Source organism: Xiphophorus hellerii, chromosome 4, assembly GCF_003331165.1.
Source record: "Xiphophorus hellerii strain 12219 chromosome 4, Xiphophorus_hellerii-4.1, whole genome shotgun sequence".
Classification (NCBI taxonomy): Eukaryota; Metazoa; Chordata; class Actinopteri; order Cyprinodontiformes; family Poeciliidae; genus Xiphophorus; species Xiphophorus hellerii.
The window spans coordinates 2,564,801-2,591,780 of NC_045675.1; the positions used below are offsets into that span (position 1 = coordinate 2,564,801).

The window sequence follows — 26,980 nt, forward strand, 5'->3', positions numbered from 1 at the left end:
TTTAATGGAAAATTTGCAGAATGTGCCAATTTTTTATCTGATTAATGATGATGCACATATTTTTCTATAGTTTCTGTATAAAATTGACCTCATACTGTGTTTTTCTATTTTCTATTATTTCAACAGTCTGTACTTGTTCAAGCTGGGCTTGGCTCCACAGATCCAGGATCTTTATGGAAAAGTAGCGTTCACGGGTAAGTGAAGGAGTCTCTGCCTCTATTTCCGTCAGTCTTGCCATTTTTAATCTGACCATGTCATCGTAAGCATTCCAGATGTTCCTTTGTTTATAAAGTTCAATTGAAAGTTTAAATACTGCGGAGTTGTTCACACCATAAAACCCTGAGCGAGGAGAACAAGGCAGGCAGAGCAGCTGCGGCCAGAAGGAGCAGCTGGAAATGTGAAAGTTATTAGTAACAGTGAGAGCTTTTCCTGTCTGTGGCAGCTTCAGGAATCCGACTGTCAAACGTCGGCCAGGAACAGTTCGTCCCTGCAGCCTCCCTGCTTTTTCCTTCTGCTTTCGGTTTTTCCACCGCGGTCCCTGAATGTGTTGCTTCTGCTCTGTGCCGTCTCCTACAGAGGAGGAAATCAACAACATGAAGAACGAGCTGGCGAAGTATGGGATCCAGATGCCCGCCTTCAGCAAGATCGGAGGGATTCTGGCCAGCGAGCTGTCGGTGGACGAGGCTGCATGTGAGCTGCGCTCAGATGTCAACGGAGGGGGGGTCTGACACTGCAAAACACCAAACCTTACCAAGACTGCTCTCCATTTTACTGCAATTATCTCAGTAAACTTAAAATAAGACAAAACTAATGCTTAGGTAACTTCTCAGGAAGATACAGGAGCTTGTTTTAATTAAATTATTCCTTAATAATGAGGAAACAAATGACTAGTTCCACCGGCAGGTTATTTCACGTGTTTCCCATATTATAAGTGAAATAATGTGCCAATCAATCCAGTACTTTTTCATCAATATTAAATTACTGACTTAAAGCAAGCTTCTATATTGTGCTTGAAAGTTACTTGTGAATTAGTCTTGTCTCATTTCAAGTGTACTGATATTTGCACTAGAAACTAAACAAAAATCCTTGGTAAAATTTGTGTTTTTTGCAGTGTGCAAGTGCTGCACAACAAAAACACAAAATCTTACCAAGTATTTTTGGTCTATTTTCTAGTGCAAATATCAGTACACTTGAAATGAGACGAAACTAATTCACAAGTAACTTTCAAGCACAATATAGAAGCTTGCTTTAAGTTAATATGACTTAATAATTAAAATATTTAACTTATAACTTGAGAAAAACTTCCTCTTTTAAATGAATTAATCTGCCAGGGGAGCTAGTACTTTTATTCTGTTTTAATGAATTATTTACTTAAAGCAAGCTCCAATATTTTGCTTAAAAGTTACTTATAAGTTAGTTTTGTCTGATTTGAACATTGTACATTGTACTAATGTATTTGCACCCCTACATTGGTAAGATTTTGTGTTTTTGTGTGCAGTCCAACACTTTACAGTTATACACTGCAAAAAGACACAACAAAAATACAGCCGTTTTTTTTCTTGTTTTTCTCTGTAGCCGCAGCATCTCACTAACAAACAACACATATCTGATTTAAACAGCCAGTGGAAAAATAATTAATCATCATTACAGTTTATGTGGGAGTCCATTTGGGATTAAATGTGTTGATTAGACTTTCAGAGCAGCTGGCGGTTTTTTTCCCGCTGGTCTTTGCTTCATATCAACCACAGCAAAGTTGATGCTAATTTTAGTTAAAAATGAAACGGGCCAGGGGCGTGCTGTGGTGGCGCAGGGGGTTAGCACGCCCCACGTTTGGAGGCCTTAGTCCTCGACGCGGACGTCGCGGGTTCGACTCCCGGTCCCGACGACCTTTGCCGCATGTCTTCCCCCCTCTCCTCACCCTCCTTCCTGTCTGCCTACTGTGGAAAAAATACGAGCCACTAGCGCCGCAAAAACTCTTCGGAGAAAAAAAAAAAAAAAAAGAAAAATGAAACGGGCCGGCCGCTCTGACTCGGCTCCTCCGTCCTCAGTGCACGCTGCAGTGATCGCCATCAACGAGGCCATCGACCAGGGAGTCCCAGAGGGAACCCTGGCCGCCATGCAGAACCCCAACGCCGTGCTGCTCAACCTGGACTCGGACTCGGCCCAGAAGTACCACGACACGCTCTACCAAGCCAAGGGGGAGAAGGTGGCCAGCTCACGAAAACGAGTAAGAATGGCAAGGCTGAAATTATAGAATCAACATCGCAGCTTATTATGAGTGATAATAAACATACCTGGATGTTTGAGAAATATTTTAATCTCCATGACAACCAAAACGGCAGGTTGGACCTAGCCCCGCCTTCGAAGTAACTGTTTTTATTGTCTAAAGCTAATAAAATGCCGTCGTTTGTGTTGCAGCAACTGGAGAACACCGAAGCAGAGCGAGACATTTATGACGAGCTTCTGACTCAGGCAGAAATCCAGGGCAACATCAACATGGTCAACGGTAAGATCCGCCGAAACGAAATTGGTATTGGTTAGGTGTCGTCTGAATAAAGTATCAGTATCATTTTAATAGCTTCTATTCTTTGCATAAATCTCAAATAATCAATTTCATTTCCCATTTTTTCTACATTTTCTTTGACAGTATTATTGGACTCAGCATTTCCAATGTGACACAATTCACAGTATTTGCCTGAAGGGTTGTTAGAACTTTTGCAAGGCGCTGCATGCACAGGCTCATGAATATGCCTTGTTTTTCCTGATGCGTTGGCTGACCTTTGACCCTTCTCCTACAGTGAGCAACGCCCTGAGTGCGGCAGAGCAGGCTCTGGTTGGAGGAGACGAGGATAAGTTGTACGAGGCTTTGAAGGCCGTCGGAGTCCAGAACCTGCAGCCTGAGAACAAAGGCTGGTACCTGAAGCAGCTGCAGGGCGAGAGGGAGAACAAAGAGCAGGTACACACACACACACACACACACAGATTATCCCAGATTATCCCAGATTAGCTCTCCTGGCTCCTCATCATCAGTTCTCCATGCTAGGTGTCTCCTGGACAACCTCTGACGAAGGATGAGCTGCAGAGCGGCGTGGACGTGGCGAACGAGGTCGCCGCCGGATACCTGAAGAGTAAGAGCTTCACACACCGACTGTTGGTGTGACCTGAACCGAAACACACCGAACTGCGAAGCATTACGGTTATCATAGTCAAGATAGCATAACTGACCTACTTCCTGTTTCCTCACCGGTTTTTAAAATAAAACCTTTTATTGATCTTTTTGTGCTGTTTGTAAGTGGGTGTTAATTTTTCAGTCATATTTTCTCCATGTTATTCTCTTATTTATAAATGTCAGAGTTCCAAATTGAATATTTAGTTTTCAAATTAAATATTTATCTCCAAATTAAATACTTATTTTCCTAACTAAACATTTATTTTACAAACTGAACATTTAGCAAGCAAGCTATGTTTAGATTTCCAACAAAATATTCAGCTTGTAAATTTTGTTTAGTTTTAGTAGCTTAATACTTTGGTCCTAGCTAAATATTTTGGTTGCTAGCTAAACATTTAGCTAATACGCAAATTGGCATGACAAACTTTACAAACAGGACGCCGTTATCAACTAGCTGTCATAATATTGACAATTAATAGCATCTTTTTCAGATTCTTTGTGTGATTGTTTTATTTTATCGACCACTGAGTGGCGTACGATAATTCACATGACGTCCATTAAAATCTGTTCATATTATCTTGTGAACTTCCTGCCTGCTGCAGTGCTGAAGGCGGTGGAGCGCATCAACGGCGCCATCAGAGCGGGCGTGCCGGAGAAGACGGTGGAGGAGCTGATGAACCCGGACGCCCAGCTGCCCGAGGTTCACCCCGGCGCCGCCGACCTCTACCAGAAGGAGCTGGCCTGTCTGCAGCAGCAGAGCGCCGAGGTGAGGCGACATGAAAACTGCTGACCTCAGCACAAATTGATGCTTTATAACATGAACAAGCATGACTCGGCGATTCTGACCTCAGAGGAACTTACAGAGATCAGTCAGCAGTTCTTCAGACGATTCCCAAATTCCTGATTTACTAAAGCCTCGTTTCATCCACCAATTTATTAATATATCCATCCATCCATTTGTTCAGTCATCTATCCATCCAAAATTGATAAATCTCTCAAACTGTAACATATTTCCAGTGATGACATCATCAATCATGTGACTTTTCGCCGCATCCCGTCCTGCAGGGCTCCCTGGCCCACCCTGAGCTGCTGGTTGCCGTGGAGATGCTGTCCGCCGTGGTTCTGATGAATGAGGCGTTGGAGGTGGGAGACCGGGCCGCCCTGTGGAGGCAGCTGGCCAGCTCTGTCACCGGGCTCAGCAACGTGGAGGACGAGTACGCACAGAGGTCAGGGTCAAAGGTCACGCGCCCGACTCATTTCCAATAGGACGTTTACGGAAGGCTGACTGACGTGTTTTGTTTTCTCTGCCGCTCAGGTACATGGATGAACTGATGCGCCTGAAAACTGCAGCCAAAGAGGAGGGGAGCAAATATCTGACCTGGAACGACATCCAGGCCTGCATCGACCAGGTCAACCTGGCCGTGCAGGAGGAGCACGAACGTAAGACTCACAATGTAGAAACAGTTGAGACCCAAATGGAAATATAAAAACATGAAAAAAGTGAATTTCGCATAATATGTCCCCTTTAATAACCATCAACAAGCCGATGAGGATAAATAACGAGGGTTAATTAGCTCAGTCTGTTGTAGTAAACTGTTTTCTTTGTCCATGCAGGAATTGCTGCCATTGGACAGATCAACGAGGCGCTGGACGAAGGCGACCCCATGAAGACCCTGGACATGCTGCAGAACCCGTCCGCCAAGCTCACAGATGTGGACCCGTCCATCGCTCAGCACTACCATGACAAGCTGCTGGAGGCCCGCAGGGAGAAGGCTCATGTAAGTCAGACGAAGCAGACGGCAGGGAGAGGCGCCGCTCTCAGCCAAGCCTCAGTCCTCCAACAAGCAGCGTTCACTTCATTTTTGGTCTACTGCAAATATCTCAGTACACTAGAAAAATACTAAACTATAAGTATTAGTTCCAATGGCAGATGATTTCGCTTATAACATAGAAAAATGTTTTGTTATAAGTGAAATAATGTGCCACTGGAATTAGTAATATTTCATCAATGTTAAGGAATTGCGTTTAAAAAAAAAAGCTTCTATATCTTGCTGAAAAGTTACTTAGTTTAGTCTTTTTCCAAGTGTACTAATATATTTGCTCTAGAAATTGCATTTTGGTGCAGTTAATAGCTATTTTTATTTCATTTCATTTCATTTCATTTTTAAGGTGCTTTTTTTTAATGCTGACATAAAATCATACCAATTTTATTTGTCTAGTTTTTTGTTTTTGCAGTGTATGCACAGTATATGAAAGCTTGGTTAAATACCAGCTTTTTAAACTGACACAGTTGGAAAATAGTGTTTTGGTTTTCCTATCTCATAGATTTTTGTGTCTCAGTTTGCTTTTCACGCTACTTTTTAATTAAAATCTGCAGAAATAAATGTCATATCGATTCAGCTGCTTGATGCCTGGATATCATTCTGAGATATTAGAGATAAATATTGTGATGCAACAAATCCACGTTCCTCCCTGCTTCCTATATTTATCACTTTGGGAGCCATGATTTGTATTCAGAGTTGGCTAGTAACTAGTTACATTTACTCAGTTACATTTACTTGAGTAACTTTTTTGGAAAAAATGCACTTTTAGGAGTATTTTTACTTGAGTAAAAGTGGAGTTGAAGTGAGTAGAAGTGTCTGGCTTTGGCATCCCTGCTTTAGAGAAAAAACAGTCTTTCTATGAGAATTTGGAGCTCTATCCCAGGAGAAATATGTTTTCCTTCTGTGTCTTGGTTGCACGGTTAATCATATTAACAGCTGGGTTTTGAAATTGGTAGCTGAGATGATGCAGGAAGCTTCAGTTTCCACCACCTGCACATGTTTGCATTTCTGTGCAGCCTGCATGGAGTCATGTTACAAACCTGCAAATCTTTTCTGCACTTTCTACCCAAACAGCAGCACATCATGAGGAGTTTTGTTGCATTTATGCCTGGCTAATGTTGCAGCTTTGTTTTCTTTTTTAAATCGGGATCCACATGCTGTTTCTTCTGTCTTTTGTTTAAGAAAATGTCTCTGAAGCAGCCTGACTCTGAGCTTCGCTAAACCACCTCACAGGTGTAAATGGGTCAGAAAAAAGGGTTTCTAATTGTAATTGTTGGTTTCAGCCAGAAAGGAAAACTAAAAAATACTTTGTAATTTTCTCTGAATGCAGCCAGTGATGCGTTTTTAGTTGAAAAACTTTCGTCACTGCCTCCAATTGAACTAATTTGTCAAAAAGACAGAAATGTTTCAATTTCTTTAGCTAAATCTGTACAAAAGGCCCAAAATAATTCAACAGTCATAAAATGACAACACCGATAATTCAAAACTTAGTTTCGCTAAAGCGCTACACAAACATGGTATGTAGTGAATGCTGATGCTAAAGCGCTAGTTTTGATTCAAGTCGTATTTGAAATCCTACACTCTAACATACTTACTTAGGTATTGTATTTACATTTATATCTCTTCTGTTTTATTTTTCTTGTTTTAAATAAAGTCATTGGGAATAAAAAAACGAGAGAGAGCAGGAGAGGAAATGGAGCTGCTGCGTAAACAGCCTTCGCCTACTGCAAAATAAGAGCATAAAGACAAACGTGAAGAATCCTCAATAGTCAATAAACTTCAACAAAGATGTTGAACTTTTGTTCAGCTGAAAGTTTTACAAAACATCCACATAAATTAATCTGTAAAAGCTAATTTAGAGAAACCCAGAGGTTAGGGTTGGGCTAAATGAAAAATTAGCTTCGCTGTTGGCGGATTAACAGTAGTGTTGTTAGCTCCAATAATAACATTCACAAAGAGCTTGTAGCCTAAAGTTTGCAGTCGTATGATATTATGCTGAATATTAAGTAGTATTTTTCCTCTCTGTGGAGAAAACTGTAAATAAATGAACTTTCTGAATGCTTCCCTGCTCAGGTTACCTCCAGCTTCACGAGTCTTTCTTCATCATTTGCTTCTTCAGGTTTTCTTAGTGAGCTTTATGCAAACGGCTCATGCAAACTGCCAGACTACAGTTACTTTATTTTACTGCTGCTCACATTTTCACGCTGACACGACTTTATTTGAATTTTCCTGCTGAAGACCTTGGATGAACAGGTCAGGTGTGAAGATGATGTTGGGAGGAAAAACATGCAGCTCTGCGAGATTCAGTGTTTATCTCGCGTCTTCTGCTCAAATATGCTGCATTGTTATAGAGTTTGTGTTTGTTACACTGCAAAAACACAAAATCTTAAGTGTTATTGGTCTATTTTGTAGTGCTAATGTCTTAGTACACTTAAAATAAGACTAACAAGTACAAGAAAAGAAGCAATTTTTAAGTGAAAAATTCCTTAATGTTGATGAAAAAGTACAAGTTCCACTGGCAGATTATTTCACTTATAACATAATAAATAAAAGAAAAAATCTGCCAATTTTTTCATCAACATTAAGGCGTTATTTACTTAAAACAAGATCCTGCATCTTACTGAAATGTTACTTCTAAGTTAGTTTTATCTTATTTTAAGTATACTAACATATTTACATTAAAAACTAGACCCAAATGCTTGGTAAGATTTTGTTTTTGTATTGCATTGTGGGTGTTTTTTGACCAGTTTGCAGTCATGATTAGCGTTGCAACTTATTATGTGAATTAATTATTCTGACAATTAATTAGATAGAATCAAATTGGCACATTCTGCAGATTTTTATTTAGCCACTGAAGCTTTTTTACACTTTAGAAATGCATTTAAACATGCAAAGAAACTTATCATTTAATAACTTTCTCATATGATAAAATAATAATTGTATTTCTTAAACTGCAACAGTTTAGGAAACTGTTAACAAAAGCATTCCTTTAGTGAATGCTTGATTATTTGCAACAAAGGATGGATCTGCAGTTAAAAATAATGCTGACTACTAATCTGTTTTATTTTTTGGATTAATAATTTAATAGCAAAAAGTGTTTATTTGAACCAGGTGAAACTATAACTGCCACTTGAGGAAAGACAAAGAAGCTTTTTAATAAATTAAAAGTGTTTAGGTTTCTGCACACTTTTGGGTTAATTACTGATCAGCAAATGGCCATTTATTGAGTCTGTAGACTCCAATTAATCACAATGAAGTCGATTAATTGTTCCAGCCTTATTGTGACAGAACTTTGGAAGTGCTGATTTACTGTGAATGCGTTCAGTGGGGCTGGTAGAAATGTGCAGATGACTCCATGTGACTCAGGCCTGCAGGAGACGCTGATGTCATGGTGTTGTCACTCCCCAGCCCCCTCTACTTCCTGTCCCATATCCATACAGGATGTGTAACTTTGGCTCAGCAGCCGTTCCTCCTCTGCTTGTGAGTCTTGAGACACAGCAGACCGGAGCTCCGTCTGCCTGGAGAGCAGCTCTTCCTGCTGTCCCCGACTCATTTGCCTGGCTTATCATAGAAAGTGTGGTTCTTTCGTGCAGAGCGTGTGCAAAGCACATTTGTGTGTGACGTTGCGAGCAGAAGCTCCTTATTTGGGCCGTTTTGTTCGTTGTAGGGAGGGGAAGCAGAGGACGAGCTGCAGATAGGCATGCAGGTGTTTGTTGCAGCTTTACTTTTGGTCCGTAGTTTGTGTTGAAACGGAGCCGCCGCCCATTTTGTTATGTATGTAATCATAATGAGTCATTCAGCCTGGAGGGTTCTTTACACTTTGTCTTTTTATTGTGTTAAACTTCAATGTTTTGCTGGGATTTTATGTGATTAACCACCTCAAAGTAGTGCATAGTTAACATTTTACACTTTGAAGGAATACCTTATAGTTGTCCCTGCAGTTACTGGGAACCTGTAGAAATCAATACCAACCTACATTTAGGTTATTGTAGTGTTTTAATACTGCTTTCATATAAACTGTCCATTGTGTCTCTGGTTGTGTTAATTGTGTTAGTGGTTCATGTTTCCCAGTGAATTTTGTCTCATGTGAGTTAGGGCTGGGCAATAAATCAATGACAATGTGTATCGAAATCAGCCTGTGATATTTCTGTTTTTCTTTTTTAATAAATTTGCAAGGATAAAACAGGAAAAGTCACTCTTCCAGTTTTGCAGTATTTCATATATTTAAAACAAAAACAACTAATCAATAGTTATTGATACCGACTCATATGAAACGGCTGTAATGTAAGGAAAGCCTTACATGTCTGAAAGAGAAAATGCTGCCGCTACACGACTGAACAGGTCTTGCAAACAAGATCTCAACATAGCTAGCGAGTTAGCTAACACTAAAACGTCACTGCCTCCATTCGGATCATGTGTTCCTCAACACAAAAACAATGGCAAACTGTTTGTTATAATACTATTTAACACGCAGTACGGTTCTGTCCTCAAGGAGCTAACAGTTAGCATGCATCACTAACATTAGCAGAATTGTTTACCTAGCTACCGCCTAAATAATTCTCGTTATTGCTAACAATTCTCATTACTGGGGCGTGCCGTGGTGGCGTAGCGGTTAGCGCGACCCGTATTTGGAGGCCTTGAGTCCTCGACGCGGCCGTCGCGGGTTCGAATCCCGGACCCGACGACATTTGCCGCATGTCTTCCCCCCTCTCCTTCCCCGTTTCCTGTCAGTCTACTGTCATATAAGGGACACTAGAGCCCACAAAAGACCCCCTGGAGGGGTAACAAAAAACAAAAAAAAAACAATTCTCATTACTGCTAGCTAAACAATGACTTGGGCATTTTATCAATGCACAGTAAATTCATGTCTAAAATAGAATTTGTTATTTTAGTGTTATTTGCAGCTTATCACTTTGCAGTTGCTGTTTTTATAGACAGAAGGAACTGAATAATCAGTAAAGCTAATTTGACTTATTTGGCAATGAGCAAACTAGCATACCTCTAGTATTACACAGAGGTGGGTAAAGTACTCAAAAATTATAATAAAGTAATAGTCTAACTTATATTGATTATAAATTAGATGGGAATGAAGCGAGAACTAGTTATGAACTTGTTGTTGTCATAGCAACTGCCAAGACAGTTTGGTACGGATATCTACCAAGCTGGCTGTCAACTAGAAAAGGTCCTGGAAGTGTGATGTCAAATGAGAGCTCTGTATTGGTTAACCAGAAGTCCTTGTTTGGCAGTTCTGCAGCAGATACTGTTTGACCTAATTGTTCAAAAACTGCAATAAGGAAGACAGAAATATAAACAAATTGAAAAAATATGACTCAAATAAAATCTAAAGCTATCAACGAAGCACCAGGAGGGATTAAATTAAACTTTCCTGCACTCCTACAGACTCAAAGTACACAACAAAATGTGTTTAGGGGCTAAAAAAGTGGCTTTAGCATGACATGTTTGTGTAGATTCTTTTGGGGGGTAACTATAAACGGTTCCACAGAGATGGTAAGGAACAACATGAATCTGTTTTTCCTGCTGATTTCACATGCGTAGGAAATAACAAGCAGGACCTCTGCTGGTTTGTTCCTTAAAAGGACAGAAAGCTGAATGCTACATGAGCACACACACCAATCCCTGGGCTGAAGACTGAGTTGGTGATTACAGCGGCTTCCTGTCATTTTTCTGATGAGGTATTCCCCGGGCGAGCGAGAGAGAGAGAGCGGGACCATCGGGAGGACGAGCCTCGTGGCTGAGATGAAGTGAAACTGGAAGTTGGAGTTTGCAGCTGATCTACTGATCAGAAACAAAGGAGCGAGTGTGTTTCCTTCATGGGGCTGCGTTTCGCTTTGGTCTCATTAGCTCTGCAGTCTTTGAGCTGTTGGTTAGCGAGGCGGGAAGCAGAAGTTAGCTCAGCGCTGCGGGCTGCGTCTACATAACCAGCAGGAAGTCCAGCCCAGAATCCACTGACTAACTCAATCATGTTTCTCTTCAGATTATTATCATGTTATTTTGTTGCTGCAGCAATCCAACCAAAGATGGAAAGATTCAGCACATACTCGGGTTTTAAATTTGTCCTTTACTGGAAATAAATCCAACCTTTAATACAATATGGAACACATCAGAAGGTGATCGTTTTTGCAGAATTACAGATAAAGCAGTGACTGTTCTTGCAATATATTGGTTTATTTATTGGTTTATTTAAGGAAAGAGAAGGTAACGCCATATTGGAAGGGGTGTGCATCAGACGGGGACTGTTATAAACATACCTGTCATGAACAAGAAGGGGTCTTCATAAATGTTTAATTAAAATTCAGAAGTTCTTTATTGATCCCAAAGGGAAAAAACGTATTAATTCAGATTCTTGAAGTGTCATTGTAGATGTGGATGGCTGTTGGCAGAGGGAAGACCTCTTGTAGCAGTCTGTATTACGGCGAATCTAAAGAGGCCTCTGACTGAAGACAGTCTCATTAAGACGATGGTCAGGGTTGACCATCATTTTCTTGGTTTACGACTGAAGCCATGAAGTGTCATTTGGTAAATAATCAGACTTAATGCAAAGTTTACACTTTTAAAGACACTTTTAATACAACTTTGCATTAAAAGTGTCTTTAAAAGTGGAATTATTTATTTTAAGTAAATCATACTTTAATATTGATGAAGCAATACTTGTTCCATTGGCAGATTTTTCCTCTAACATGGGAAAAATATCTTGAGTTAAATAACTTGCCAGTGGAACCAATACTTTTTCATCAATATTAAGGAATTATTTACTTTAAACAACATCCTGTATTTTGCTGAAAAGTTGCTTGTAAGTTAGTTTTGTCCAATTTCAAGTGTACTAAGATAATTGCACTGGAAACCAGACCAAAATTACTGGCAAGATTTTGTTTCATAGTGCAGACACTGAAGGATTTGCATTTGTATTTCTTTTAACACGTCCAGAAAAAGATCTTCAATCAGTGTTGACCTCAATAAACCTATTTAGCTCAACTTCCCCGATTGCTGTAACTGCGGAAAAATGAGTAAATAATAATCCTACGCAATGTTGTAGAGGCAGATTCTAAGGAAGTGAGATGAAGTGCAGAATAAAATGTTAGATAGTTGAACTAATGCACCTCTAGAAAACTCAACCGCCCCAACTCTCACTTCCTCTATTTCCTTGATGCAGTCATAAAGTTTAAGCTGCACAGTCTTCCTCCTCCTCCTCCTCCCCCTCCTCCAGCCAGGCCCCTGCCTGCTCCGGCGCCACACCCTGTCGACCGCCTCCCCCAAACTACAAATCAAACACACAAACACTAATCTACACTCAGGTTTGTTTACTACTTTCTGTGCACGCGTCTACAGATGTTATCCACCAACACGGCCCGTTTTTTTTCTCCCCTTTGCTTGAGACATGAAGATCAGGTGTCAGTTTTACCCACACTTCTAATTCTTCTTCTTCTACCCGCCTCCTTCCATGTTCCCTGAGGGGTGGGAGGTATGAAAGGGGACGTTGCAACCTGAGAAGCGTTAGAAAGCAACTTTTATGCAGAAAGAGTGCCATCTGGTGGCGGGTTGGCACCACTGCAGTGGAAAATAAGCGTGCGGGTTCTGATGAATCGAATAAGAAACAAAATAAATACACAGTATTTGCTTTTTGTCAGGATTCTTTTAGAAAATATCAAAATGTAAAAATGCAATGTGAAAAAATTAGGTGAACCCCGTGATTAGGCAGCTATCAAATTTTCATTCAAGTTTCAAACATTTGTGCACAACTGTTGCAGAAGCAACAAATTGTAAAAAAATTACACTTGTATTTATAATGCCTTCCTTCTTACCTTATTTTATTCTATAATATTGTTCTTATACTTGTGTAGTTTATCCAGATGTTTTTGTGACATACACTGCAAAAACACAACATCTTAACAAGCATTTTGTTCTAGTTTCCAGTGCAAATATCTGGGAACGCTTGAAATAAGACAAATCAACTTACAAGTAACTTTACAGCAAGAAACTGGAGTCAATAATTATTTAAAATTGGTGGAAAAAGTTTTAGTTCCTCTGGCAGATTATTTCACTTATAACAAAACATTTTCCATGTTATAAGGGAAATAATTTGCCAGAGGAACTAGAACTTGTTCATCAATATGGAGGAATAATTTACCCAAAACAAGCTCCTATGTCTCACTGAAAAGTTGCTTGTAAGTTTCATTTCAAGTGTCCAAAAATATTTTCACTGGAGAAGAGACCAAAAATACTTGGTAAGATTTTGTTTTTGCAATGTAACATGAATAGTAACTTTGTTCTGCAGCGCATCTCTGATATGTCGAATGACAATGAAGTGAGTCTGACTCTCTTAAGGATCCACCACAGTGTTTTAGTCTGAACTTTGACTAGATCATTGCAACATCTTGATTAATTTCCTTGTTTTTTAGCCATTTTGTTGAAGATTTGCTGAAGTGGTTTGATCATTGACTTGTTGCTGACCCCGTTTGGACCAGGCTGGCTTATGGCTTTACATTTCACTCTAGAAAACTTTGCTACGCTCTGACATTGTGCTAATTTTGCTGGGACACTCTGTCTCACCCTTGGGTATTCTTTGTCTCTGATAATTCTATTTATTGATTGATTTTTAGGTTTTGAAATTTCTTACTAGGAATTATTATATTTGTAGCTTTCCTGCTTTAAGAACAAACTCTATTGCTGATGTCTTTTTCTAATTGACATTGTGCTAACATTCATTAAAAACCATTTGTCTTGGTTTTATCGTTGCTGTGTTTTTATGGTTTTTTTAAAAATAATTTTGCTTGGATTTTTTATATTATCTTTCAGGAAACTCAGGATCCGTCCGCCGTGCTGTGGCTGGATGAGATCCAGGACGCCATCTTGAAGGCAAACCAAGACACAAAGGAGGCCATGCTCTGTAAGAAAACACACACACACACACACGCTCTGCTTTCCAGCATTTCTGTTTATGTCGGGGAAACTGTAATGCTTGACGTTTGGTTCTGTTCCAACAGTCTCCCAGTCCATCCAGGCCATTAACGAGGCGGTGGATACTGGAGATTCAGCTCGGACTCTGGCTGCTCTGCGCAGTCCAGGAGCCGGTCTGTACGGCATCACCGCGGAGTGCGCGCCGACCTATCAGGACGACTTGGCCAAGATTAAAGAGGAGAAGAAGAACGAAGGTGAGGAGATGCAGAAATGATTCATTCTACTCCTGGTTTGAGTCATTGCTTATGTCTTTTCTCTGTATAATTATCAAGTGGAGATTGATTAAAGGAATAATTTGCAAGAACAGAATGATCTGAGAATGAGACAATGGGTTGCAACTCAGGAACAAACAATTCAGTTTAAGCCTCGACAAGCAGGTCTGCATGCACACCTGCACAGCTGCATGCACAGCTGCATGCACACCTGCACAGCTGCATGCAGCTGTTGGCTAACAGTGTACACCACAAAAGGAAGGGAGTGTCCAAGAATCCTGGAAAGACAAGAACATTAATAGGAAGTATTGAAATATGTAATTATGACTAAATACAGGAGAATTTCTCATTCACAGCCTGCAGTTTTTCAGCAGTAGCTTTTTTTAGAGATGCACCGATCCGCGTTTTTCACTTCCGATACCGATATCTGATACAGAAAAATCAGTGCTCAACTGACTTACAACATTTCTTTTTTTCCACAGACATAAATGTCCTGAATTACAAATGTATTTGATAACTGCACTAGTAAAGCACATTGACACTGCAAAAACACAAAATTTTACCAAGTGATTTTAGTTTAGTTTTTAGTGCAAATATCTTAGTTCACTTGAAATAAGACAAAAATAACTTACAAGTAACTTTTAAGCAAGCAGTAGCTGCCAGAGGTGGGGACTCGAGTCACATGACTTGGACTCGAGTCAGACTCGAGTCGTTAAAATCACGACTTGAGACTTGACTTGAAAAAATGCTCAAAGACTCGGACTTGACTTTGACTTTCATGCCATTGACTTGGGACTTGACTCGACTTGAAGCTGTTTACTTGAAAAGACTTGATATTTTTTACTCAAAGTCTTAAAATTTAAAACACATTATTTATAAAGTGGCGTCATTAATTAATTTCACTCATTCCGTATCAATATGCGCAGACCGTCACTATGGTTTTCCTCTCTCCTTATGTATGTATGTGTACGTAGCTGCAGCACAACCAATCAAATTAACAGGATTTGGACGTTTAAAAAAACGCGGCAAAGCTACAGAGCTCAGGGAACGAAATACGAAATAACCGCTCGAATATGCTTCCGCGAGTAATTTCTTTTGGCTACGTAGGTTATGAACTTTCGACTAAAAAACGAACTGCAACTTGTAAAACATGCCAGAAGAGAATATCGGATGGAGATGCCACGACGTCCAACTTTGTCCGGCATTTGAAGCTTCACAAAGATCGGTAGGTGGCACTTTTCTTTTGCTGTAAGATAGTTGACTTTAGCTAACTTCGTGTTAGCATGTGTACTCCGGGTTAAATTGGTGATGATTTACCATAAATCCGGTCCTTCAAATGCCTCCACAAATAATGTGCACCGTGTTAGCTCAGGAAGCCGGTGGATAGTGAGCGGGGCTCCGGAACAGAAAGCAGATTCTGGACCTGAACACAGGGAACAGAGTCTCTCTGTCCCATCATCATGATGAGCCGGGTCTAGTATCATCTAAGGATGGTTGGTGTATTTGAAGACATCTACGTTGGGAAATTATATTGACAATATATTGTTTTGACAGGTCAGAGAAAAGAGGAAAAAACTGCTGTTATGGTTCTTTGTATTGTGCTGTGGAAATGTCAGCATTTTCGTCTTTTTTTATTGAATATCAAGTTTAACAGAACTGGGCAATAAAGTGGTCCAATTTAAAAATGTTTTTTATACTTTGTGTTCAGCTACACATGTTCTATCATTTGAGATAAATACATATTTTAAAACGAACAAATGGTCTATTATTTGAATTTTTTGTATAATTGCAAATTATTAAAAAAAAATAAAATAAAAACGACTCGAAATGACTTGAAATTAAAGGTTCCTGACTTGAGACTTGATTCGACTTTTGCCTGTCTTTACTTGAGACTTGACTCGGACTTGAGGACAAAGACTTGAGACTTACTTGAGACTTGCAACACAGTGACTTGGTCACACCTCTGGTAGCTGCTTGTTTTAAGTCAAAGTTCTGGTTCCATTGGCAGACAATTTCATTTACATCAAGACATTTTTCTTATATTAAGTTAAATTAAATAAGCTGCCAGTAAAACTAGAACTTTTTCATCAATATTACGGAAATATTGACTAAAACAAGCTCCTATAACTTACTGAAAAGTAACATCAGTTTTGTCTTATTTTAAGACAAAACATCAAAAATATTTGCATTAAAAACTAATCAAAAATACTTGGTAAGATTTTGTGTTTTTGCAGTGAACGAATCATCAACACCCTCACACACAAGCATAACATCCATTAAAAATCTATCCTTATCTTTTGCAAACATATTTATCTTCCTAAATGTCAAAAACAATCTTCCATGGATTTTGTTACATTTAGCAAACAGTGGGATTTTTGTAGCTTCATCTTTGTTTTCCTTTTTGGAAACCCGATTGATCATTGGGATTACCTGCATAAATTAAAGTGAAAACAATCCATCTGTCCAGGTGATAATGGCAGTGAGTGGGTCAAACACTGGGTGAAGGGTGGACACAACTACTACTACAACCTGCAGACCAAGGAGGGCACGTGGGTGGAGCCCGAGGCCTTCGAGCCAAACAACATGCAGATCAACAAGGAGGAGATCCAGGTAGGGCTCTGCCAGGTATGGGCCTCACCTGAGGTAGGAAGCCTTGTTTGACTGTTTATTTTCTCCCATCAGGGGGTCGTTTCTGGGGTAACTACTGCCTACAACCGGGAGCAGCTCTGGCTCGCTAACGAGACTCTAATCGCGAAGCTTCAAGCTCGATGTCGTGGCTACCTGGTGAGAAACGGCCTGAAGGAGCGGATGAACTTCCTGAAATCTCAGGACCCGGCTGTGATGTGCATCCAGGTGAGAAATTCGTTATAAAACATCTAGACTAAACCGAGATGTTATCAGACAGTTTGATACCCAAACTTTTCTTGTCAGGCTCACTGGAAAGGCTACAAACAGAGGAAGGCATTCCAGGAGCGCAAGCAGCACCTGAAAGATCACACCGACGAAGCCATTAAGGTAAAACTGGGAAAGATGTTCCAGTGATCTGTCGCCCTTCTGTAGACAAAAAGCATTAAAAATGAAAAGATTTGTCTTTGTTTCAGATTCAGTCCATGGTCCGAATGCATCAAGCTCGTAAGAAGTATAAAGATCGTCTGAAGTACTTTGAAGATCATGTGAGTCTTGTTCACCTGCAGTTCTACGCCAACCTGAGACTATGAAAAGTAATCGCCCCCTGATTACTGATTGTTTAAATTCATTCACTCTAGGAGAGTTTCAAACATGAACGCACCAAAATGTTGTTCTTGGCTCTTATTTCTCTTGGATGAGTTGTTGATGCACTATTTGAGTAATTTTGGCTGATGGTTCTCTTGGAATCCCGTAGGAATAACTTGGTAACCCTTTCCCTGTCAATTACTTTATCTGATTTTGAATATCTTTAGATTGTTCCTCGATGTTTTGAGATCTTTAACCTACTTCAACTCATCAGAAAGATTACTTTCCTTTCTGAATCAATGTGGACTGAAATCTTTGACTCACTGATGAATGTTTTGCGCTGTAGATTGATGATGTGGTGAAGATCCAGGCATTCATCAGAGCTAACAAGGCGAGGGATGACTACAAGACTCTGAGTAAGTAGGAGATGAAAGGGGGGATAGCCTGGCCAAGTTGGTCACCCACTTTGTCACATGGCCTCTTGAGTTTAGTGGTCATGTGACATTTCTGCAAACTTTCCACAGTCAATGCCGAAAATCCCCCAATGGCGGTGGTGAGGAAGTTCGTCCACCTGCTGGATCACAGTGACCAGGACTTCCAGGAGGAGCTGGAGCTGATGCGGCTCCGTGAGGAGGTGGTCACAAACATCCGCTCCAACCAGCAGCTGGAGAACGACTTGAACCTGATGGACATCAAGATCGGCCTGCTGGTGAAGAACAAGATCACCCTTCAGGAGGTGGTGTCCCACAGCAAGAAGCTGACCAAGAAGAATAAGGGCCAGTTGTCCGACATGATGATGATGAACAAGCAGAGGGGGGGCCTGAAGGCTCTCAGCAAGGAGAAGAGAGTCAAGCTTGAGGCCTATCAGCATCTCTTTTACCTTTTACAGGTGACAATCCTTCACAGTATTTGTCCTGTACTGAATTCCTGTCTCAAATCCACCTGTCTGCCTGATAACGCCTCTCTTTCCGTCTGATTTGTTGTAGACCAACCCGACATATCTGGCCAAGTTGATCTTCCAGATGCCACAGAATAAATCTACAAAGTTCATGGACTCTGTCATCTTCACCCTGTATAACTATGCCTCAAACCAGAGGGAGGAGTACCTGCTCCTGAAGCTCTTCAAAACTGCTCTGCAGGAGGAGATTAAGTAAGAATCAAAGTCCTGATATCATAACTCATGCTATTAGTTTTACAAGAGAAGAATGCTACTGTCTGACTGAGTCAGCTCAGGCTCTTTTATGGGTCAGTTTACGCTGAGGAGCATTACGAGTCGGTCGTTCCTTTCTGTTTATAATGCTGTCTGCATCTGAAGTGAAAAACTTGACGTCCAACTTGCTCTGCACTCTGTAAATATGATAGTCTCCATTCCAGTTAACTCGGTAGAACTTGAGACTATTAATGTCGGGGTTGCGGGTAAAGTCCCACATTGGGTGCCAATTTTGTTGGAAATTGATCAATAGCAAACATACAGAAAAGTTTTGTCCAGTCTGACTTTCCAACATGTGTTGATTTGTTGACTTGCTTTAGTCTGGAGTTTCACCACAGTTTCTCAGAATCATCACATCTGGAGTTTCTTTCAACAGATTATGTGACTGACTGTTTATAACAATGTCTCAATCTTTCTACATTTTGCTAAGTTGTAAGTTTTTCCTGGCAGCAAGCTGTATGTCATTACGTTTGTGATGGTAAGTCAGAAAAGGCTTTTTCTTGGCATCCCTCCAAAACAACCCGTTAGCATGTAGCTGGCACCTAAGGGTTGTCGTGGAGACGCCCTCCTAGTGGATGGGGGCAAAGTATACTTGAGACTTTGTCCCTGTTTGTCACAGTTCCAGTTGTTTCTGAATGCTTGTAATTTTTTCAAGTTTATTCAAGTAACAACCTTGTTGTAACCATTTCCCAACTTACAAAACTGAAATCACATCTGCATTACACAAATGTTGTGTTCTCTTGTCTTTGCCATCTTAAAGAGTGCCTACCAGACCTTTCTGTGTGTGTTTAGATGAATGCCTGTATGGTTAACCTAACGCAACACTGTATATTCCAACATGCATCAGTATCTACTAACTCACTATGTTGTTAAACTGCTTGTAGGTCAAAAGTGGACCAGATGAAGGAGATCGTAACAGGAAATCCAACAGTAATCAAGATGGTGGTGAGCTTCCACAGAGGCGCACGAGGACAGAACGCACTGAGGCAGATCCTGGCACCTGTGGTCAAAGAGATTATGGACGACAAAACGCTAAACATCAAGACGGACCCAGTGGACATCTACAAAGGCTGGGTGAACCAGATGGAGTCGCAGACTGGAGAAGCGAGGTGAGATGGAGGTCGGGTTGCATCATAAGATGGGACTTGTTTTGAGTCCTTGTTCATTCTAGATATAGTTGTTTTAACTTGTTTGTTTTTTGTTTAGTTGCACTTCTTTATCAGACCAGTTCCTCTTAAATGTCATGCAATAAAGCAAGATGAAAATAGCAGCTTGTTATCTCATGGAGTGTGTTGTTTCCCCTCTATGCTGATGACACTCATATCTATTTTTATTATCTCTCTTCACTCTGATTAAATGCAGCAGAACCACTGAGCACTGAATGTCGGATTCCTCTATTTTACCTATGTTGTCCGTTCTTTCTTTTGAGAAAATGAAGATGTTTACTGTTTAATGGTCCATGGTTATTTCCTGGTATTCAGCTGCAAGATATCTGACATTTCTGCACAAATTACTGATCAAATATTTCTGTTGGTGTGTTATTTGCATCAGTGGTTCAAAGAAACATTTTTGCTGTCAAATTATTTATAACTTTCTCAATTGAGAAGTCTTTATTGCCATTAAATATATGAAACATATCTAAACACTTCAAGATGAACATTCAATAGTTATGTACAGCTTCTACCGTTTTGTTTCTAAGAGTCGCTCTGGAAAATCTTTTTTAAGAACTACAAGTCAGTTTGCCTTAGCTTTTCCCCAACTCCACCATTCCTTGTTGAACTTGTTGATTTTTTTTTTTGTTTCTTTGTTGTCTTGTTAACAGTAAGCTGCCTTATGACGTCACTCCAGAACAAGCTATGTCTCATGAGGAGGTTAGGACGAGACTGGAGGCCTCCATCAAGCACATGAAGAGCATCACTGATAAATTCCTGTCAGCGATAACCGTCTCTGTGGATAAAATTCCGTACGTTCCTCATTTATCATAGTAAAGATGAATTTTTTTTTTTCCCCAGCATAGCCAGATTTTCCAATTTTACTTCACTTTGTTACTTTTGTGTCTCAGATATGGAATGCGGTTCATCTCTAAGGTGCTAAAAGACACTCTACAAGAGAAGTTCCCGGATTCTACAGAGGATGAGCTGCTTAAGGTTTGCATCGTAATTTGTTAGGTTATTTCTGTCGTTTTCCACAAAACAAAAACTTATTTATGCTGCATGACAAATTATTTCAGATTTACCTACTTAATGAGTTTGGAAATCAAAATAGTTAACTTTGGAAAACGGTATTGCCAGAAGTAATTATGGTTAGCTGATGTTGTCATATGAATTTCAGCAATAGTAACAATAACTAACTGAAGATGTTAGTGTAATAGGCTAATAATAACAACAGACATGGATATTAGCATGTTAATGTTAGTCATAATGACCAACTTTAGATGTTGACTTGAACATTTTTCACAGTTGACTAAAGCTATGCTAAAGCTAACATTGCTAAAGCATAGCAGTGTTAGCATTAATCAAAATAGCTAACTTTGGATGTTAACCTTGCTAAAGTTGACATTAATCTAAATCAACTGTGGATATTGGCACTAATAACAATAATCACTCAGGGCTGATGGCCTTCTAATGTCAACCAAAATAAAAATGATGGATCCTAGCATTCTGATGTTAGCAATAAACATAACCAACTATGGACATTATTATGCTAATGTTTAATCATAACAACTAACCATGGAAGTTAGCATGCTAAAGTTGATCATGATTAACTTTGAATTTTAGCATGCTATTGTTAGCATAAAAAAATAATTATATATATATTAGTATCTGTTAATAATAATAATCCTGTGGAAGCTGGTATGCTTAATGTCAGTACTGACAGTGTTTAAGCTGTTAGCTTACATCAGCATGCTAATGCAAGCATTGATCACAATTTACCATGAATGTTCAAATCCTCTTGTCAATTATAATTGCTGGCATTCTAATGTTTGCATTAATCATAACAAACTATTTATGATCTTATGGTAGTTGATCACTAATTAACTATTGAAGCCGTTATGCTAATGTTTGCATTAATCATAACAAACTATTTATGATCTTATGGTAATTGATCACTAATTAACTATTGAAGCCGTTATGCTAATGTTTGCATTAATCATAATGATGAACCTTGGCTCATCATATGGTAACAATAATTAAGAATGTTATCAGAGTAATCAACAGTGAATATTAGTTTTTAAATGATTTTTACATAAAGTGTGCTTAATTGACCCATTATCTCCAACCCATTGACTTAAATTTACTGCTGCCACTCATTTAACAGTTTTCATGCCCATTTTCTTCCAGTTCTGCCTTCCTTTGTTACACATCTCTTTCCTTTATCTTCTTCTGGTGTTACCCTCTTCCTTCCACGTTTCCAACCAGCTCCACTTTCTCTTTGTCGATTTTCAGCTGCTCCCTTATCTCTGCTGACACTAAGGTGAGCCAAGCCATCTTTTAGGCTTTCTTTCATGCTACTCTCTTTATCATTTAGACATTTCTGCATCTCTCTGAAGCATTTACTAAACTGTTAAATCCCCACTTCCTTCATTCTTATGCTAAAGGTCTTGTAAAATGGGAAAAACGATTATTTGCACTAATACCACTTGTTCTGAGTATCATCATTGAAGTGATGGAGCCATTTGAACTTTGCAGATCGTGGGAAACCTTTTGTATTATCGCTACATGAACCCTGCTATTGTAGCACCTGATGCCTTCGACATTATTGAGGTGTCTGCTGGTGGTCAGCTTACCACTGAGCAAAGAAGAAACCTGGGTTCTGTGGCCAAGATGCTTCAGCACGCTGCATCCAACAAGATGTTCCTGGGAGACAACGCTCACCTCAACCCCATCAACGAATATCTCAGCTCCTCCCACCAGAAGTTCAGGTCTGAAATCTTAATCCTTCTGAATACTACTGCCGAAAATGTTTCCTTTTTTTATTTTCAAACTCATTATTTTCTCCTTCTTCACAGGCGTTTCTTTTTGTCTGCATGTGACGTTCCCTCACTTGAAGATAAATTCAATGTGGACCAGTACTCAGACTTGGTCACGGTCACCAAACCTGTCATCTACATCTCCATCGGAGAGATCATAAACACTCACACTGTGAGTTTAAATCACCCCGTTCTAAAATTGATTGATTATTCCATGATTATTTGATCAAAACAAGCAATCTTTTGTGCTCTGTTAGCTGCTGCTGGATCACCAGGACGCCATTGCACCTGAACACAATGACCCCATCCATGAGCTGCTCACGGACCTGGAAGATGTCCCCACTGTGGAGTCTCTTATTGGTGAGTGGATTAAAATGACCAGATTATTTTAAAAATGTCTCTAATCTGTTCTGGCCCTAAACTGACTCGTCAAACCAGATTTTTAAAGCGGCCGTATTATGCAAAAATTCACATTTTGCATGTTTTTGTACTTCCGTTTGGGTTTCTACTGCTTCTAAAAACAGACCAAAAACTCAAAAAAAAGACAACAAACAAAACACTCAGCCTGTTCATGTTTCATGTTTGTTTGTGTTGGGAAAACAAGTGAAGCCCATTTCACTACCTAACAACCCAAGCTGAGTGGCAGCCTGTGTGGTCAGCTGGTTTTACAGCTATATGCGCTGTACAATGGCTGCTGGAAAAGACAAGTGTTTTGTTGCTAATTTACTATCTAGAAACCACGTGCTGCATTCTTGCTAGTTGTGCAGGAGGCTCCACTTCTGCTTTTTAAAGATGTACGGTTGTATAATTGTGCATCTGTTTGCAGCCATTTTCAAGTGCGAGTGTAAACATTTAGTTGGGGGGGCGTGGCCAGCTGCTGCTTATTTGGATTTGAAGTGATAAGACGCCCTAAAATAGGTTATTCTGAAAGTAGGCAGACCTGAGCAGACTAAAATCTCATTATCTAAGACAGATTTTGTGGAAGAAAAAAAAAATGTAATGAACATGTTTTGTATAACTCATAGACATATGCTAACTAGTTCAAGAAAGCATATTATGTCTCCTGTAAGGGTAAAATCCACAGAATGAACCAAAAATGTTGATTTTTAAAAAATTTTTATTTCAATCAAATGAGCACCACTTTACTTTCATGATTTGGCTACATTGGTGATGAGAGCAGTTTCTGACCGTTTCTGCTCTCCATCTGTCTGTCAGGTGAAAATCCCCTTCCTCCAGACGATCCCAACAAAGAGCTGATGGGAAAGACGGAGGTCTCACTCACGCTCACCAACAAGTTTGACGTTCCCGATGAGGCCAATACAGAGATGGACGCCAAGACTCTCCTGCTCAAGTGCGTTTGGCCCCTACAGGAAAAATCTACTGAAGCGTAATCAGAAACATTTTCATCTTCGTTTTATCGTTTCCAGCACCAAGAGGCTCATTGTGGATGTCATCCGGTTCCAGCCCGGAGAGACGCTGACTGAGATCCTGGATTCAACAGCGTCTCCAGAGCAGGTTGGATGTGGTGAAAATGAATGATTTGAGTCATTGCTTCAGACAGACACCAGAGGGCGCCCAGCATTTAGCCATGTCCACAGCGTTTTTCTTTGATTAGTGGAAAACTGCAGCGTTAACTTGAGGCACAAAATGGGAACTTAACATACTTGAAGACAAATGGTTACTTCACTTTGTGACGGATAAAGTGCAAACAGAGTTGCACTTCCCATCTATTTGGCAACATCCTCTTTTTGAAAAATGAAAAATTTAAGACCCAGAAAAATTCCTTCATGGAGTCGTTCTGTCATTAGTTATCCTGATTGCTCTGCTGTTTATCCACTGTAAATTACCATCAAATCAGTTATAATCACACTGTGTTGAGCAGAAGTGTTGAACGACTCCTGATGTTTTGGTAACTTTTGTTTTTTAACCAGACAGTCCTAGTCATTTTTTTCAGACTGACGCCTCTTCTTTCCTCATTTTGCTTTTAAGCACACTGGATGTTATCACGGTTTGCGGAAACAAACCATGAAAGCAGCCAAAATCCAAGAAAAGAGAACTTCAGAAAATCCAGTTATTCTTCAAGCACCTGTACTAATATCTGGCTAAATAAATGCATAAGTATCCAGCCATTTATTTTAGCTAATGAGCCAATATGAGCAAATTTTTCTTTTAGCACAATCGCATTTTTGCTAGCTTTGAAAACGTTTAGTGCACTTAACTTTGAATAAATTAATTCTTTCAGATAAACTCAAACGCTAATTTACTTGGTTGTTTAAAGTTTCAGTTGAATAAAGTCTGAAATCTGTGTTAAAGTTTTGGTTGTCAACCATTAAGGATTCAATTAGACTTTTATATTCATGCTCTTTTCTTGAAGGGGGTGAAGGCTGTTTATGCAGCTTTTCCGTTTCCTCAAGGTCTCTCTCTTTTTTTCTCTGATAACTTTATTTCAAACAAACATACAGAAACAAGCTTCCACTAAATACCATGTTGGTTTAATGCTTTAGTAGAACTGAGGTTTACGATTAGTGCTTTAGGGTTAGCACAACTAGCTTTCCAGCTAGCAGTGCCCACCACTGGAGTTGAAGTTAATGTCTTTCCAGAAGCATCATGTTGGTCTGATTTCTCTGTTCCAAAACAGATAAATCCAAAAGGTTTAGATGTTTAGACAGTTGGAGCTCTGTCCAGATTTTTAACATCCGACTCAAACTGACCTCAGATGAAAGGAACGTTTTTAGGATGTTCATGAACAACCTAGGAACCACCAAGACTTAGGTCTACAATGGACTAAAAGATGTTGGAACAATCAGAGTTTAGAGATCTGGTAGCCACGTAAGACATAGATTGGCAAATACATTTGGAGGAGTCCAATTTAAAACTACAAAGTAGCAACTATAGCTGGACAATATGGCTGAAAAACGTGTCAAGATATAAGCGTTTCGTCTCAGCCGATATCAATATTTATTGATTAGGTTTGTGTTTTAAATATCTGAAACACAGCCAAACTGGTGGGGTGACCTTTCCTGTTATATTCACAATTTTCATTCCACTGCGTTGTTTTTTATTTTTAAGTAGTTTGAGGCAAAGTAGCATAACCTGAAACTGCTGCTGCACAAGTTACTTAACAGGTCATTGCTAGGTGACCAGTCGTTACTCAACAGGTCGTTGCTAGGTGACCAAAGAGCGAGTGAGTTAGTTGGTTCCACCCACTTAGCTTACCTGGCTATGAGAGGTTGAGCGTCTAAAGCCTTTCCTCTGCCTATATCCCCCAGAATGCTGTGCGGTTCTGTCCCAACAGGAAAACAATCCAAAACACACGTCTAACCTGGTTCTGAAATGGATAAATTCTGGGAAGGCCTTCCTGTAGAACCTCTTCATCTTTCCCCTCATTAGTGAACAAATCCCAGAGATTTCTAACAATTATTGCAGTTGCACGTTGTGTTTTCAGGCCTTAAAAGCCCAAAAGTTGCAACCAGGTTAACATTGTTCATGTAGTTATTGAGGCCATGTTGTTTTTGTGCTTTCAGGAAGCCGAGTACCAGCGCGCCATGCAGAGGAGAGCCATCAGGGATGCAAAGACCCCAGAGAAGATGAAGCAGGTGAAGCCGGTGGTGGACGACAGCCTGACCCTGCAGGGCAAAAAGGACAAGATCAAGAGCAACCTGCAGCGGCTGGCCGAGCTCGGGAAGGTCCACCCGGAGAACCGGTACCAGGACCTCATCAACGACATCGCCAAGGTTGGAAAAATAAACTCTTTATCTGTGGGGTTTAAAAAACAGCCGCCTCAGTTTTAATCAAGGTTAGTGTATTTCACTAAAACTAACAAAATAATGGAAACTGAAATTCAACATTTTTGTTTTCTGAAATAAATAAAAACTGTAATGAATGGGTGGAAAACTATATTGTGCTTTTATAAGACTAAAACCTACTAAAATTATATCTATAATGTCATTTGTTTTAGTGTTTTAATCTATTTATTGATCTTTTGAACTGATGTAAAATTGGTTTAAATTTTTCCCCCCAACAAAAGCAGTTTATGTTTAGTTTCCAAAATGGCAGCAGCAAATGTTGGGAGAACACACCAGTCAGTCGGCTCTTCAACAACATTTTAATCAAAACATTTGGTTGAGTATTCATTACCCAATCAATGTAAACATAATCACAGTACAATACTTAAACCTTTTTGAACTCTGCATCTAAATATTAACCAAAGTTTGAAAAAAAAAAACAACTACTAATATAACTAATAAGGAAAAACAACATTTAACTAATAAAAACTAGCAAAAAGGCCTGTCAATATTAACACATAAATCAATAAACTCTAATAAACATTTAACTCTTATTAACACATTTAGTTTTTTTATAAATTAAAGAAAAAAAAACAGAAACAACAAATATGATGAATAATGA

General features: G+C 39.6%; 1 protein-coding gene across 1 annotated transcript in view; it reads left to right on the forward strand.

Moving 5' to 3' along the window:
* Positions 1-26,980, forward strand: part of iqgap1 (IQ motif containing GTPase activating protein 1) — a 58,595-nt gene that overhangs the window by 28,166 nt on the left and 3,449 nt on the right. Inside the window, exons 6-33 of the mRNA XM_032560900.1 lie at positions 127-194; positions 577-690; positions 2,049-2,227; positions 2,419-2,506; positions 2,799-2,956; positions 3,044-3,128; positions 3,772-3,935; positions 4,235-4,395; positions 4,485-4,609; positions 4,784-4,947; positions 13,807-13,897; positions 13,995-14,162; positions 16,648-16,790; positions 16,863-17,033; positions 17,112-17,195; positions 17,282-17,353; positions 17,740-17,809; positions 17,918-18,282; positions 18,380-18,543; positions 19,488-19,712; positions 20,426-20,566; positions 20,666-20,750; positions 22,293-22,525; positions 22,613-22,745; positions 22,831-22,933; positions 23,789-23,924; positions 24,001-24,088; positions 26,098-26,307. Coding sequence (XP_032416791.1) covers positions 127-194; positions 577-690; positions 2,049-2,227; positions 2,419-2,506; positions 2,799-2,956; positions 3,044-3,128; positions 3,772-3,935; positions 4,235-4,395; positions 4,485-4,609; positions 4,784-4,947; positions 13,807-13,897; positions 13,995-14,162; positions 16,648-16,790; positions 16,863-17,033; positions 17,112-17,195; positions 17,282-17,353; positions 17,740-17,809; positions 17,918-18,282; positions 18,380-18,543; positions 19,488-19,712; positions 20,426-20,566; positions 20,666-20,750; positions 22,293-22,525; positions 22,613-22,745; positions 22,831-22,933; positions 23,789-23,924; positions 24,001-24,088; positions 26,098-26,307 — 3,988 coding nt within the window. The remainder of the gene's footprint in view (positions 1-126; positions 195-576; positions 691-2,048; positions 2,228-2,418; positions 2,507-2,798; positions 2,957-3,043; positions 3,129-3,771; positions 3,936-4,234; positions 4,396-4,484; positions 4,610-4,783; positions 4,948-13,806; positions 13,898-13,994; positions 14,163-16,647; positions 16,791-16,862; positions 17,034-17,111; positions 17,196-17,281; positions 17,354-17,739; positions 17,810-17,917; positions 18,283-18,379; positions 18,544-19,487; positions 19,713-20,425; positions 20,567-20,665; positions 20,751-22,292; positions 22,526-22,612; positions 22,746-22,830; positions 22,934-23,788; positions 23,925-24,000; positions 24,089-26,097; positions 26,308-26,980) is intronic.